Here is a 15,490-nt window from a genome sequence, read left to right on the forward strand (position 1 = left end):
GCTGTCCTGGCTGTGTCACCTCCCAGCCTCTTGTCCACCCCCAATCTGTGGGGGCAGAAGAGGAAAAAGGCAAATCCTCCATGCTGTGCAAGCACTGCTCAGCAGCAACCACAACACTGGTATGTTTTTAACACCATTTTGGCCACATATGCAAAACACAGCACCAAAACACACTGCCAATCCATGCAGACAGCTCAAGCACAGCTATCTGCCTATGTTAGAATTTAAGTATAAGCAACTCCCCTTACCTTCTTTCAGGTTCCTCACCCACTGATCCCGGCTTTGTGCACTCGGTGCAAAAATATAAAGTGTATTAGCATCATATACAACCTGGAGGGGAGAAAAGAAATAATCAAAATACATTCACCTCAAAATGTTAATTCATTTCTTCCTGAAGAAACAGAGTAAGACAAATTACTGTTACATTTGGCAAAATTAGTGTAATCAGGCACAAAATGCAGAAACTGGGAACGGTTATTAAGGTGTATTACTCAGATATGGTGTTTTCAGGAAAGTTAGGAAGAATTTTGTAATGGTATATTATTTTGTCAGCATTCCTTAAAATGCTTGCTTCACACTTTGCTTTGTTCATTCTTCACTGTGTTTTTTCTAAAAACAGTTCAATGTAATGAATTAAAGCTACTTTGTAATCAGACATTCTCCCATCTGAGTCAGTATTGCTCTGGAGTGACTCTTTTTTATTTCTCCGCTGCTTATATTGGCAGAAAAAAGAGTATTGCTCTGGCAAAAAGGGATCAGAGTCACTGCTGCCCCTCTCCATCAATGGAATGAGGAATTCCTCCTCACTCCAACCATTCCCTCTATAGTAAGGAGGCACAGCATCCAACCTCCATATTTTTCTTTTTCCTGTCTAAGAACTTTGTTTTCTGTTTTCATTTCCATTCAATTCACAATGAAACAGGAAAAAAAAAAGCAACAAGTTTTATTTTGATTTTCTTATTCCTATAATTTCAAGGTAATTAGATTTTATTTACTGTGAAAGAATGAAGACAGGGAAATTGGACTGTCAGCTCATTTGTTCCAGCAGAAAAAGAGGGCAGGGCAATTTCCAGTCAAAATTAAAGCTGAGAGGGTGAGAAAAAGAAAAAGACCAAGTGTCTGTGGCCCAGCTCCCAAGGGAAGGGACTGCAAGGGCAGTAGAGCTTGCAGGGGATGTGTTGTACCACTGATCCTGAATTACAGCCCACTAACCCAAAAGAAACAAAGAAAGGACTCATTATTTGCACTTGACAGTAATTTTAAGGGCAGTTATGTCCAAATGACTCAGTGTTGTTGAAAAAAGCACTTTAATTTATGTATTTTGTGTTTAAAAAACATACCTGAAAAGGATATTTATTTTGACATGGAATAATACCATCACTTTTTACAACTTCTACACATTTAATCTTTGAAATATCCACAGATCCTTTTCTGTACTTTTTCTGTAAGAGAAAAGAAAAAGCATTTGTAAAAAGATTATCAGTTTATATAATTCTCTTCTTTTTTCAGCAGAGACATCTTGATTTCTTTCCCACTTATAGTAGTGATTTCACTTTATGTGACTTTAACTGGAGAAGTTGTCGTAAAACTGAGAGTATAAAGAGCTGCACTTGTGAAAATGCACTGAGTACACTAAATTTGCTTAGTGAAGTACCAATTCTTTATATAGAAAGTTTCCAATCAGATGTGATTGTAGGTTTAATATATTCTTCTTTACAAAAAATAACTTGAGAAAAAAAAAGTGCTTCCCCCTTGCTGAGTTCATGATTAAAACTGGTCTCATCTGCTTTCTTGTTCTGTTGCTGAAGTGCTCCCACCATTTGGAGGCTTCTGCTGTGTTCCATTAAGGTTTCAGAGAAATTTGCATGTTACACAGGCAACACAAGTCTCTGATGAGACAGAAAGCAAAAGATACAAGTGTAACCCTGGATCACAGTGGGCTCTGTATTGAACAAACTTCTTTGAAAAAATCTAGCAGAAGCCCAGAGAAGCAAAATCAAAAGCACAGACCAAATCTGAGATTTAGTCACCTACACTGATAATTATTAGCATTTTAAAGAAGGCACAGGTGCTCAGCAGGTGCTGCACAGTGCATGGAATGACAGTGTAGTTCAACACTCTGGAGAAGCAGCCTCTTGGAAGAACAGCTGATAATATGCAGCAGGTTTAGTCTACACTGAAATCCACAGAAAGACAGTATAGTGCTACCTCTCTCTTTGGTTGTTTTTGGGACAACCAAATCTCTAATAGGAGAGGAAGTTTCTACTGGAATCCAGAACAAAACAAAAGCAGTAGCAGCTCATGGCTGGTACTGAATTAAAACGCATTTAAAAAATTGATTTGCCAAGCACATCCAGAACATCCAGTCCAGAGTGCATCTTCTGAAACACTGACACTGTTCACACAATGTGGAAATAATTAGCAATTACTGAAATATTTGAGATGTGTCAATCCTTACTCAGCTTCTTTCTTGGGGATGGAAATTTTAGCCCAAATAGCAGAAGTCCAGTACAATCACAAGCAACTGAAAAGACAGTCTTGTAAATAGAAGCAAAGAATAACTTAAAATACAACAGTTAGGATTCCTCACCCTAGAAACACTACAGGTAACTACCTATGAAGTTTCATCACCACTTAGAATGTGTTCAGCACTCTGAGTCTTACATAGATCAGTGCAGAGAAAACATGCATAAAGAATTCATGTACATCATGGTAAGCATCAGCAAGAATGACAAGGGATAAGGTCAGATAAAGCTGCAACTGCTATTTTTTACCAGAAAAACCAACACACACAAGAGAGGTGGGTTTTTTAAGGGGAATATATGGGGGAATTAGATTTTAACCAACCATAAAGAAAAAAAAGTAAATCATAAACATTACCCTGAGTTGTACTACAAAGATTTATCAAGTAATGCTGAAAAATAATTTTGTATTAAGTATGCAACCTTGGACTTTTGTACCAAAAAATCATTTTAAGTTTTCTGTTTATTTTATTTTGGTCACTTCCAAACTCAAGATACTCTCTCGTATCCCCTTACTTGAACACTGACTCCCTAAACTAAAACATACATTAATGGAAAAGCCAAAAGTTGTTACTGAAAATCTACACCACTGGGCAGAGCAGGCAGTACTACCTCTCCCTCCCCTTGTCACTGTGTGACTGAACTGGCAGTTGCGGGGCTGCCAGGTTAGCCAAAGCAGAACAGGAGGGTCCAAAGGAGATCAGCCTTTTCATGAGCCCCAAAATTCAACACCCCACACAACTGTGCTGAAGACACTTCTCCAGATGCCCTTCTGGCACAACCACAGGCAAAGAAGATGACACACCACTCCTGTAACTTATCTACCCTGCTTTCTGTGTCCAGAGGGGTGCTCATACTGCTTGGGTCTCACCTGCTGGTTCACTGAGGTTGCAGGACAGACAGACAATACACCTTGGAGGGAGTTTTTGTATCAAGAATCACAGAAGTCCCTTGGAAGAACACACTATTATTTTATCTTGAATCACCCTTCTCTGAGCTCAGAGATTTTCATGCCAATTCTGGCATTCAGGGGGCTCACTCAGAGGACACTGACAGGAGGACAAAGGACAGGAATCCAACTAGATAAACATCTAACATTTAGGGGGAAAACATAAAGGAAATCCCCTGATGTACAGCACATCATTATAGCAATTGTATTTCCAAAGTCATTGCTTTTTATGCTTTCTTGATTTAGGGTGGCTCAGTTTGCTTCATCACAAGATGCTAAATTAAGCTAACACAAAGCTGACCCACCTCACAAGGCAATCCACCTTATTAAACGTAATGTCCGGGAAGATTCTTCTGTTTTTGCATATTTTATAGATTAAAAAAAAACCCTTGCATATGTAAAATTAAAAACAAACCTACAGCTCAAGACATTTTCAGATCACATCAGAAGCAAGTGCTGAGTGTGGAGTATTAATGCCAAGTGTGCAGCTCTGTTTTAGCTGACCATTACTCATTAATAAACTATGGTGCACAGAAGCAGGAAAGAATGACTCACAAAAAATGCTAAAAAGACCACTGCAATTCCTCTCTCCTCCCTAATAAATGATTTCCCTGTATAATAATAGGACATTTTGCATACCATAACTGTGTTGCATTCATTCGACAGACAGGGTTCTATGGGCTCTACACCCAGCTGTACAGCAGACATGAAATGCAGAATCAAGGCAGAGTTCAAGCTCTGAAGCTGTTGGGAAGTAGAGATGCAGGTATGAGCCAGCCCTGAGAAATTCAACCATGACCACTCTTTGCAAAAAGAAAAGCTACAAAGAGACAAAATTAATACAATGGTTGATCATGCAATGCCAAAGTGTAGGAAGCAGAGGGACATTTCTAAAGAATCTTTTTTTTGAGGTGGAAGATGGCTAACAGAGTAGAAAAAAGTTAGACTTATTGTAGAAGTAGCAGTATTTTACCAGAACATTCATGCATGCTCTCTGAATGGGATACAAGTATTGACAGACAATTTGGAAGAATCACAGGTCAGTGAAACAAAGGGATCTATCAAACCTGGTATGCTCCTTTACTAGATATAGACATATGCCTCTAGGAGGCCTACAGAAGCAAATACGGTTAGAACAGTAATAAAGGTATAAAAATACTAAATCCCAATAAGGAAAACCTAAAATAGTTAAAATATGTACTTCAAAGTTGCACTAAATGATGGGGTTTTAGTGTGGGTTTTGGGTTTTTTTAATGCATCTTCTTGCTGAAAATAACAAAAGGGAAGTGACTATACAGAAACTATTATACAAAGCTTTTTAAAATGCTGTATATATTTTATATTTACCTATGTTTCAAAATATTGATTTACAGTTTTAGAAGTCCTGCTCCTTGCTCACATTGGGTATGGCCAAGTCTTGTTTCCAATACAATCAAAAATAATAAGCTATTCCTCTTTATTTTAGCATATTAAACACTAATATGAAGAAGTCATAACATTAGACCTATGTTGTCAGATACGGAACAAATACAGGATTACACAATTCCTTAAAAAAAATAAAGACAAGAAATATCCAAGTGTTAGATAAGTGTACAATCAAACTGCTGATCCTCTGTACACTTGGCATGACTCCTCTGCTAAATACAGAAGCTTTACAGCTACAGAAGCCTACATCCTCACTATCAGATGAAAATATTTCTTCAGTGTATTTCCTCTTTGCTGATGAATATATTGCACTGTTTACACCCACAGAAATACATGTGTATGTGGGGATGTTGAAAAATACAAAGGGCATTAGAATTGGCAGAAAAAAGTCTCAATGAAAACATGCATAAGTCAGCTCAGCTTGCAGGAGATATCTAGATTTTTGTCTCCCCCATGCTCTCTCTTTCCTCCATGTACATATTATTTCTTTCTTCCATGCCTGCCCCCGTATAGGAAATCTTGAGGTCATCAGCATGTGACCCATGGAGCTTGTGTTCTCACAAGTGTAGCACATCACAGCACTACTTTTATCTCCTTTTATGGAGTGGCTCTTCAACTTTGCAAAACCACAAAAAGCCTGGCTAAGCCAACACTGTCTACAGGCAACTGCTCTGATAGAATATGCTCCAGAGCCAAATGTATGGGTATTTTCATTTTTTGGTTCTTTGTAGGGAGGGAGGTTGGGCTTTTGAGTTTTGGGGTTTTGTTTCTTTTAATAGTATTGTCATTTATTAATAAATGCACTGACTGGATATTTCTGCATTTCCCTCTTGAGGCAAGCAATTATGGATTATGCGAATATAATTACTGTAGCTAGGTGTTAGGGTGGCCACATTTTCTATTCCTATATTTTCCAGTGTGTCAAATACATTGAAGAATGCCCTTCTCCTTTCAATTATTTTTTAAAATTATTAAGAAAAGCAAGTATCAAGTATTTTTATTTACCATTTGAAAGTGGCTAGAATTTATATGAAAAACAAAAGTTAATTACTATTCTGATCTAGTCTGACCTGATCCAATATCTGTCTGCAAGGAAGAATTTAAAGGGGAAAAAATACAAATGTAATTAAGAAGAAGAAAGCTTTAAACCCTGTCTTGCAGATAAAGAGACTGAGAATCCATTACCATGGCCTGGCTGCTCTGCAGATGTCAATGAACAGCACTGGAGAGACTGAAAAGCACAAAAATTAATTCTCTGTCATAGCACTGATACAACTTCCTAACCATGGCTACAGTGCATTATCTGTAACTTACTCTTCTCCTACAATGGAGAGGCAGCCAGTAAAATGTGCACAGCTGCAGTTATGATATATTGCTGCAACCTCATAAAAGTAAGGGACACATAATAAATCAGCCAGGTCTCTATCCATATTAAGCCTTAAATAACCTACAATCTTTCAGCTGTCAAAATAACTGCTATACCTCTTCAGGTTCTTTCAGACAAGTCTTGGTTTTTTGTGAGGTCCACACGCACAGAGCTCTCTGTGTCTGCCCAGCCCAGTTGCTGGATTTCTGCCCTGTTTTCCCCTGCTCAGGGCCAGCTCTGGCTGCTGGGTGGGTGACACCTTGCATTCAGCCCTAACTCAGCCTCCGTGCTGTCTGAGCACCAGACTCGGGCAGCCTGAGCCACACGGCGAGGAGAGCCCAAGTCCACAGGCATCACAGGCAAGCCACCAGAGCCCAAAACAGATCCAAGAGGTCACCCAGCCAAGGCACTTGCTGCTTTGACTGCTTTCTCAAGGTCCAGATGATGGGCTCCACAACTAAGGCCCCAGGTCCTGCTGGCTGGACACTTGGCTACTTATTGCTGTTCTGTATCTGAACATTTCAGCATTCCTGCCTTTTTTACTTGTCCACACTTAATTGCATTCTACAAAATAAATAAAAAAAATTTAAAAGGGCAAACAATTAACCCACCACACAACTAATCCAAATATACCACATGGATTTCTAGACTTGTTTGTCAAAATACTTGCAGCTCCTTCAAGTTTTATTTCACCTGAGAACTCAACAAGCTTCTATTCCAACAACAGTATTTTCAGCAGTGAAAATACTACAATGCAGAATAGGACATTCCATTCAAGACAGGCTCTCAATCTGGAAACAAGCCACTGATGCCTATCCAACACAGTACCAGCTTCCCAAGTGCTCTACATTCAGATTTACACAAAGTTTATATAGGTAATTTCTAATGCTGATATATGAAAATGTCTCATTCAGCAGTGTCAAAGAACCCTTACTGGCATGAAAACACAGGATATCTGCTGCTCTCTGCTATCCACAAGACTTGTTACCTCATCGCAGACAGAGCATAGATAAATCTGAGATTATTTTGTTGTTACTTTATTTTGTTTTGTTTCTTTGTTGGCTGATGTGCAATTTGTGCATCTTCCAGGTACCCTTTCAACAAGCCTGTTTTTTCTTCCATTTTCCTTTTGAGTATCTTCATAGATTAAAGTTTCTCAGCTTCTCTTCTGCACACCTTTTTTAAAACTTAGGCCTTCTCTAGCCTTCCCTTATCTATTTTTCAGTTCTTCCTTCTTAAGATCTTCAAGACTCATCCACTCCTGTCAAGTCATAAGATAAATATTCTCATCCATGCTTTTTCTATATCTCAACAACTATAATCTGTGCTTCTCAACTTCATCTACTTTTCATTTGTTCCATCTCATAAAAATCAAAATTCTTGTAGATAGTTATTGCAGATTCTCATTTTATAGCTGACTTTTCTTTCAGTAGATGTTATAGAAAATAGGAAATCACTACTACAACATAACTAACTTTTTTTTTTTTTTACAACTTAGGTTTCTTTATGAATTATCCGTTAGAATGCATCTGTTAAGCTGCTCCCATTCACATGAATAGCTTCATGTTATGTCTCCAACTTGAACAGTTTTCACTCACAGGTACTTTAAGAAAGCTCTATCATTACAACCTGTGACTTGGAACTAAAAATTTCTCCTACTGGTTTCAAAAGCATTATAATACTGAATTGTGCTTTCATTTATATAAAATAATTAAATCACCTATGCAATGACTAAGGAAATCCCATAAATCAGGGTAATTATTTTAGAAATAATAAAAATAAAGGATAAGTGCTATAGGAATAAACAACAGTAGAATGAATTAACCTGTTAAGAAAGAAAAGTAAGAAGCATAGCTTTTTGGACCTCTATAATGTTGTTGTGCTCCAAATGAAGTATTTGCACAATATTAGTGTTGCAATGAAGCTACACAATTTTGCCCTGAAACCTAAGGTTCAGGGTGGGCCCCAGAGCTTTTATTTTTCCTTCCTTAAAATATCACCACTGTAATTTCAGTAGCTTCTGTCTGTTCTATATTCAAATTACAAGAACCAAACATAACCCTTGCAGAAGAACCTTTTTTCCTTAGGAAGAGACTTTCAAAATGAGCAACCCCCCAATATATTTAGGTTTGTATTCTGCTTTTTTTCATTTATATCCTGGTTGGTTTTTATCAGTTGTAAGAGTCCTGTTTACACAATAAAGTTTTCACACAAGTCTGATCCTAATGCCAAATAGGACTACTGCCACTGAAGACAAGAGCATTCCACACCTCCCAAGTTCAGACTCTTAAATGTTTTCCCTCAGGGAACTATCATTTGCCTTCTCTGTAGAAGCAAAGGTTTCTGCACACTAATAAACAGATAAGTGATGTGCCCACTCCAGTATCTTCTGTGCAGCAGTTCCAGAGCTAATGAGCATTGCAGCCCAAACTCTGCCACCTTCTCATCCTCCATGAAAACACTGGAGACTCCTGTCAACCCAAACACATGCAGGGTAACCAGAGGAACCAGGATTTAGCCTATGCCTTTTGAAAATGCAGAATCCAATGTACACTATTTATTGCTTTGAATTGTCATCCACACAGCAAACATGAGCAAACAATAAAGATGCCAAAGCATAAAGAAATTTAATGTTCAAAAGCTCATAGTCAGCTTCATATTCATGGTCAGTGCAAACAGCAGTGGGATGGAAAGGTTAATTCAAGCATGCTGTGCCTTGTGTGGGAGGACATTAACCAAACCACACACACCAGCACACTTTCAAACTAAAGAGTATCACTGATAAGCAAGCTGAACAACAAAAAGAGCGAAAAATATCATGGTGAAAGGGAACATAGCACAAGTTCAATATATATGAGGATACTAACATTCTACATATTGACAAGGGTTTATAAAATTATTACCAGGTCTGTGTCGCCTTTTGGAAGCACCACACTCATGAGGAACATCAATGTGAAAGTTTTCAAACCAACAAACTAGCAGGACGTCTCACTTGCATGGACCAGCTCTTTTCAACTATTTCACTGGTGAGAAGTACTTTAACACCTACACTTACTCTCTTTCCTTCATCATGATGAATTTCCCTTGCCTAAAATGGCATCTGTAGCAAAAACCTGTCGTCTGGTGGCACTTCTAAGTTCAAGCAAGATGCCCTGCCAGTATTAGCTAACTAAAACTTGTGTGAAGCAGGTGTTACTTGCTGTCATGGCTGTTCTGTAATGCAGCAGCAAGCCTGCTCCAGCTGAGGCCATCCAGCTGCCCAGTTCAGAGACACCTTCTCACCGTGCACTGAGAAAAGATTCACAGCAGCCAAACCCATTGGCACGCAAGGAGAAAGACAATAAAGCACGAGTATGTGGTGGCCAATCCTCACAGACACAGTAGCTTGGATGCTATTTTTGTGTGGTCTGGCCTGTTGGCCAACTCAAGAGGAACAAACAATGCTACTCTTTGCAGCCATCCTGCAAAGGAGTGTGGGGGGCACTTGAACTGGACAATGACAGCCATCAGGCACGCTGGTAAAATGAGTCCTCCTTTCCATTGTCCAGCTGATATTTACTGAAGTGCCTACAATTTCAGTGGACTCCTAGATAAACACTTAAGGTTTGATTTTCCAAACAGACACAAATGAAAGTGTGAATGTGCCGATCCTTTGAAAATAAACTCCAGGGAATTTTAAGTTGAATATTCAAGATATGAGCTCACTTTTGACAGAAAATGGCTAAACATACCTAGGGCCACACATATGTGGTGTTATTTCCACAAAAGCCTCCTTGAAATTCAAACCTACACTCCATTCAAGATGAAATTAGCAATTTGGAAAAAGTCATACTAAAACTTCAGCTAAATTTTTGCTGGTCAAAAATACAGAAAGCCATTCCAAATGAGATCCTTTTTAATCACTGCATGAAATATTTGATTTTCAAACAAATCAGTTAATTTCAAATTTGCTTAAATTTGCTTATCAATTTTTATGTTTTGATTTCTTGGAAGAAAATAGTTCAGGAAAATGACCAGAAGCACACCTGAAGCATTATGCTGAGTTTTCAAACCACACAAAACTGAAAAGAGATTTCCTAATAAAATATTTCTTGCCCATGTTTCCTCATTCAAAACAAACACTGCCTTTGCTATACAACCAGATTATCCAGTGAAGTCACACTACAATCCATTACTCCAGCTGACACCAGTAAGAATAGTGCAGCAGTGCTCAAGAACAAGGGCCAGTTTGTGAAAAAATACCTATTACCTCCCACTTTCAAACGAGTTACTACAGTCTATATAAGCGTGTTTAAAGCTGTCTTGTTAAGTCTACAATACATGTTTGAGAATACTGTACATATCTTAAGTCTTTCTGACTGTAGCACAACCAGCAAGATGTACTTTATAGTACATCTCCATACTCAGAATAGGAAGATATTTTACTTCTTCCCTACTTTTATACATTCATGACCATCCACAGCATTCTGTGCTTGAAGACCAATGCAGGTATATATTACTACAGTGAATTTTCATCTTCATTGTAAATGGACCACATCACATTCAGATTTCAATAGCCACTTTTGCAACATTAGGAGAAAAAACAGAAAATACTCTTTCCAACAATGACAGCCAAGAAACCATTATGAGCTTCAAGAAACAACATTAGCTCAGCTTTTTAATTTGCTTATAATCATTATTAGTCCAATATTGCACAATAGTGCAGTGATGCCATTTCCCCAACAGCTACACTTACTAATTCTCAGAATTTATGACCAAGAAAAAAAAAAAAAAAACAAAACCAGAACACATCCCATATTAAACAGAATTTTTCTCTTTTCTGACATTAAAAATTTATCTCCATGATACTTAAGGCACATTGGTTCCTGATGTATTTTTATTTTCAAGCTTCTTAACATCTTTTTAAAAAACCTAAAGGTGATACTTCTTCCACATTTTTTATCCAACAGTATAATGCCCAGAAGCTAATCAGTAAAAGCCAAGGTCCTATTGGCTTCCTATGCAAAGTAAGTTTCCTGTGATATTAATTGAATTGAATTGTGCCCCAAACCAGGATTCTCCTTCCGCAGGCTTCTGTGTTTTGAAACCAGCCTTGAAATGCAGCTTCATCACTGATTCCGTAGCTATGCTCCATCAATAGTTCACACACCTGCTCCATGACTTACAGCAAAGCAATATCTTTAAGTGAAAAAACTGTATTTCTCCTTCTCATGGCAGCAGTGCAATTCCAGCTTCACTGCAGGCATGCACTGGCATTGTAACATGACAGGAGGCCTGATCTGCTTGAAAGCACATATAGAAAGATTTAAACCAGTAATGAGCAAGCTAAAACAGAATTTTAGCCTGTTGCTAGTAGTCATGTTTAGGAGATAATAATTTATTGCTCCAAGTAAGGTATATGAAACTTTTTCAGTACATAAGACAGGAAAAAACAGAGAAGTGTGGCATCTATAATGTATCATTTCTGGTCAAAGAGCAAGTGATGCTCCACTTCTAGCTGCACAGAACAATTAAATCTCTCAGCAGCATTTACATAAACATTCTTTGCTATGGTTGACTGCTTTTTGTCGTCATAAATGTTCCACTTCTGTCACCAGACATACAAAATGTTTAATTCTGTCACTTTATTAATAATCCAAACCTGCCCACATTCTGAGTATAAAAAGAAGTGGTATGATTATGGATGTGCACACAAACCCTGGGTTTTTCTTGAACTCTCTCTACTGAACTTCTATAAAAGTTAAAATGGAAGAAAAAAAGAAAATACTTCAGATTGGCCAACAATCAAACTGGGAATTACACACTTGCCTAGAGAAGCAGAACTCAACCACCCTTGGCAGACTGCTATCACTGCAGTTATGGGATTAAAATGAGGGTGCGAGATCCTCTTGGCTTGGGATTTCCATGCTTATTTTACCAATCTGGACTTTGAATACTGCCAAGCCTAAAATTAAATTGGTCTGTACCTATCCTTTCATCTGTAATATCTTTAAATTCAACCAGCATGCACAGTAGCCACATTTATTTCAGCTATAAACCCACAGTTATTCAGAGGGGGCAAAATTATCTTGATGGTTAATAACTTTTTTCTCTTCATATAAATTACCTCAGCCAGAATATGCAGTTTACTGTAAATACATATTTATAGCCACCTCAATTGGTTTTAAAAAACCCAAATAATAACCAAACAAATAATTAAACCCACAAACATTTTTGCCATTTAAGTGGTCCAGAGACATTAAGGAATAATTGTGCCACGGAGATCTTAGTCTTACAGTTGTGGTTTTTTAAAGAGACAAAAATATTCAGTATGCCCCTTTAAGATCAGAGCTCACTATTTTCAGACAACACTGTTAATAAAATAAAACGCTGATTCATGTTTAAAAGAATCTAAAATGAGAGGAACAGTGAAAATGAAAATGGTTTGAGACTGGAAAGTAATGCATTATGGCTGAGCTAGTCTAACAACCTGCTGATGTCAACAGTTGGAGCATCCTGTTCTCCTCCACCACCTGGCACAGCCTCTGGCACTTGTTAGATCCTGCACCCAGCTCATGCAGCGTGCTAACCCAGCAGAATACTAATCCAGCAAAAATAAAACCAGATCAAACATCTTTCTGCTGACCTAATTGCAGCCTTCCAGCAGCCAAAGGGAGATGACAGGCAAGAGAGGAACTGTTTCCAAGGGCATGTAGTGACAGGACAATGGGGAATAGCTTCCAACTAAGTGTAGGCTTCAGGAAGAGTAGACTTCAGGAAATAATTCTCTACTGTGAGGGTGGTGAGGCACTGGAACAGGTTGCCCACAAAGGAGGTGGATGCCCCATCCCTAGAAGTGCCCTAGGCCAGGCTGGATGGAGCTCTGAGAAATCTGAGCTAATAGAAAGCATCTCTGCCCAGGGGTTTGAACTAGATGAACTTCAAGGTGCCTCCTGACCCAGGCCATTCTATGATTCCATGATCAGCAATTTTTTTCAGAGTAATACGGATTCCAAGAGGGCCAGAATGAATTCAACAAGTAGAGGAGTCTAGGAAGGCTAGGACAGGGATAAAATGGCCTTTTTCAGCAGCAAACTGATGGCATAGCATAGGCATAATATATATTTTCAGCCCAAATGCCTGCATCTTAGGCAGGCAGTTTTTAAGAAGTTACTGCATCCTCCACTGAGGGCACTATGGGCTGACCTGTTCAATCTCACTGCAAATACAACTGACCATTTAAACCTCCTCTCAGAGAGATCCTCAAGTCAGTCTCCTGGAAAAGCATTTTAGCCAGAGGACATTAACCCGCAGGGCAAAGGAAAAGCTGGAAGGGGAAGACTGGAAGAGGGTAAGCTGAAAATGGTAACTTCTTAAAGGGTGACAACTAGACCTACAAAACCTGTTTGTCACATTTCTGTTTGATCTGAATGTAAGACATGGGATAAGCATGCAAGACGTATTTCAGAGGCCTTCTTATCCCCCACCTCTTTATTCTCTAGGAGGAGGCCAGAGTCACCAAAATAGGAGTGACTGATACACTCTGCCATCATAAAATGGGGACATAAAACGCCTGACAGGAGCGTGCAAAGACAGAGCCAGGCTACTGCCAGCAGTGCCCAGTGACAGAGCCAGATGCAGTGGGCACAACCTGAAAGACAAGAGGCTCCATTGAACATCAGGAAATGATGTTGGTCTTTTTTTACTGTGAGGCTGACTCACAGTAAAAGTTACCCAAGCAAGGCTGTGAAGACTCCATGAATGGAGATACTCAACAGCCAACTGGACAGAGATATTAAAAACAGCCAGCTGGCTCTGGGCAACCAGCTCTGTGTGGCCCTGCTTGAGTAGGGGGCTTGGATCAGACAGCCTCCAGAGGCCTTCTCCAACCTCAGTCTGTGATCTTGTTATTAATCCTTGACTGTGTCCAAGCTATTTTCAGAGAACAAAGTGCCGTGAGCATCCTGTAGCATGGTAAGTGAGCTCAGTTCTGGTGCAACCATAAGGTCTAGCAGAGAAACATGCTTATCAAGCTTTAGCTCTCCTCTACCCTCTTCTTTTATCAGAGGTAAGACAGCCAAGACAAGACGTTGCAGGGTTCCCTCCATTAAGCTTTATTTGTTAAATGGCTTCTCAAGGTATACAACATGTTTCACAAGCTACTGCAGTCATTTTAATCCTCTTCAGCATTGTGACAAACATGGAAAGTAGCCTCACTTTAGTGGAAAATCTCACCCCAGCACTGAGGATATGACAGGGCACTCTGAGGGCAGGTGACCTTGATGAAACTAACTGAGTCTGGAGATTATTTGAAAAAATGCTGGTCTGAGGATTTGCATAGCTTGCACTAATGACTTCCTGAGTAACTGAATTTACACTGAAAGTGGTAATTGGGATGGTCAAAGATAAAATGCTTCCAACTTCATTTCAATCACCAGGTTGCATGATCCACTCTAATGGATCTTGTCTCTGCTGAACTTGGTCTGCAATGCACTGCTCCTATCAAATGATCTTTCTCCTGTTCAAATGCAGTTAATTGCCAGATGTTAATGTAATGGCCTTCACAGTACACACAGCTACAAGAAACTGCAATTGCAACTTTTTCTACCTTTTCCCCAGTTCATCATAGCAGTGATCTTTCATCTGTCTGGAGAGAGAAAGAAATCAGCTTTGATGACCACCTCTGTTTTATGTCATTCCTGCCATCCTGGCTATGCATTACTTCTCTGATTGAGAAGCAATTCACATTGACTACCAGGTAAGTTATCTCCACCTCTGTTAACTTGCATTATAAATAAGATAAATGCTAGCTCATATTCATGGCTACTAATGACCATTTCCCCCATCAGCTCTTGATAGTATGGCATACAGTCGGAAAAAAAGCCATTATGGTACAAAAGCAAAAAGGAACAAAAGCAGTCTGTCTCCTACCTCCGCTCGACCTTCATAGTATGTTAGCATAGACTTTGTAAGTACAAAAAGCCTCTCTTTGTAGTTTAAGGGAGAAGTCCTCTTCTTCTGCTGCGATCTTTTAATCAAAATCTCTTGTAGGATAGTAGTCGTATTCATTTCAGCCACTTGTAAGCTCTCTTCTAGCCATTGAACATCAGTTCCTGTGAAGATGAGAAATAAAACATTACCAGATCTTTGGAGGATCACAGAATTTGAGACTTCTGTAACAAAAAGAGCTTCTACTTATAAATGAAACTGCCTGAATATACAGAAGGCTGGAGCTCACATGGAAGTTTA

The 15,490-nt window shown here is 38.9% G+C and overlaps 1 protein-coding gene across 3 annotated transcripts in view; it reads right to left on the reverse strand.

The window, feature by feature from the left end:
- Positions 1 to 15,490, reverse strand: part of TEC (tec protein tyrosine kinase) — a 44,675-nt gene that overhangs the window by 13,376 nt on the left and 15,809 nt on the right. For all 3 annotated transcript variants that reach the window (XM_085577850.1, XM_021556054.3, XM_085577851.1), the window contains exons 2-4: positions 15,173 to 15,354; positions 1,341 to 1,442; positions 249 to 330 (exon numbers count right to left, since the gene is read on the reverse strand). In XM_085577850.1, coding sequence (XP_085433976.1) covers positions 249 to 330; positions 1,341 to 1,442; positions 15,173 to 15,310 — 322 coding nt within the window. In that variant the 5' untranslated portion in view covers positions 15,311 to 15,354. The remainder of the gene's footprint in view (positions 1 to 248; positions 331 to 1,340; positions 1,443 to 15,172; positions 15,355 to 15,490) is intronic.

This window comes from Lonchura striata, chromosome 4 (assembly GCF_050655825.1).
Source record: "Lonchura striata isolate lonStrDom1 chromosome 4, ASM5065582v1, whole genome shotgun sequence".
Taxonomy (NCBI): domain Eukaryota; kingdom Metazoa; phylum Chordata; class Aves; order Passeriformes; family Estrildidae; genus Lonchura; species Lonchura striata.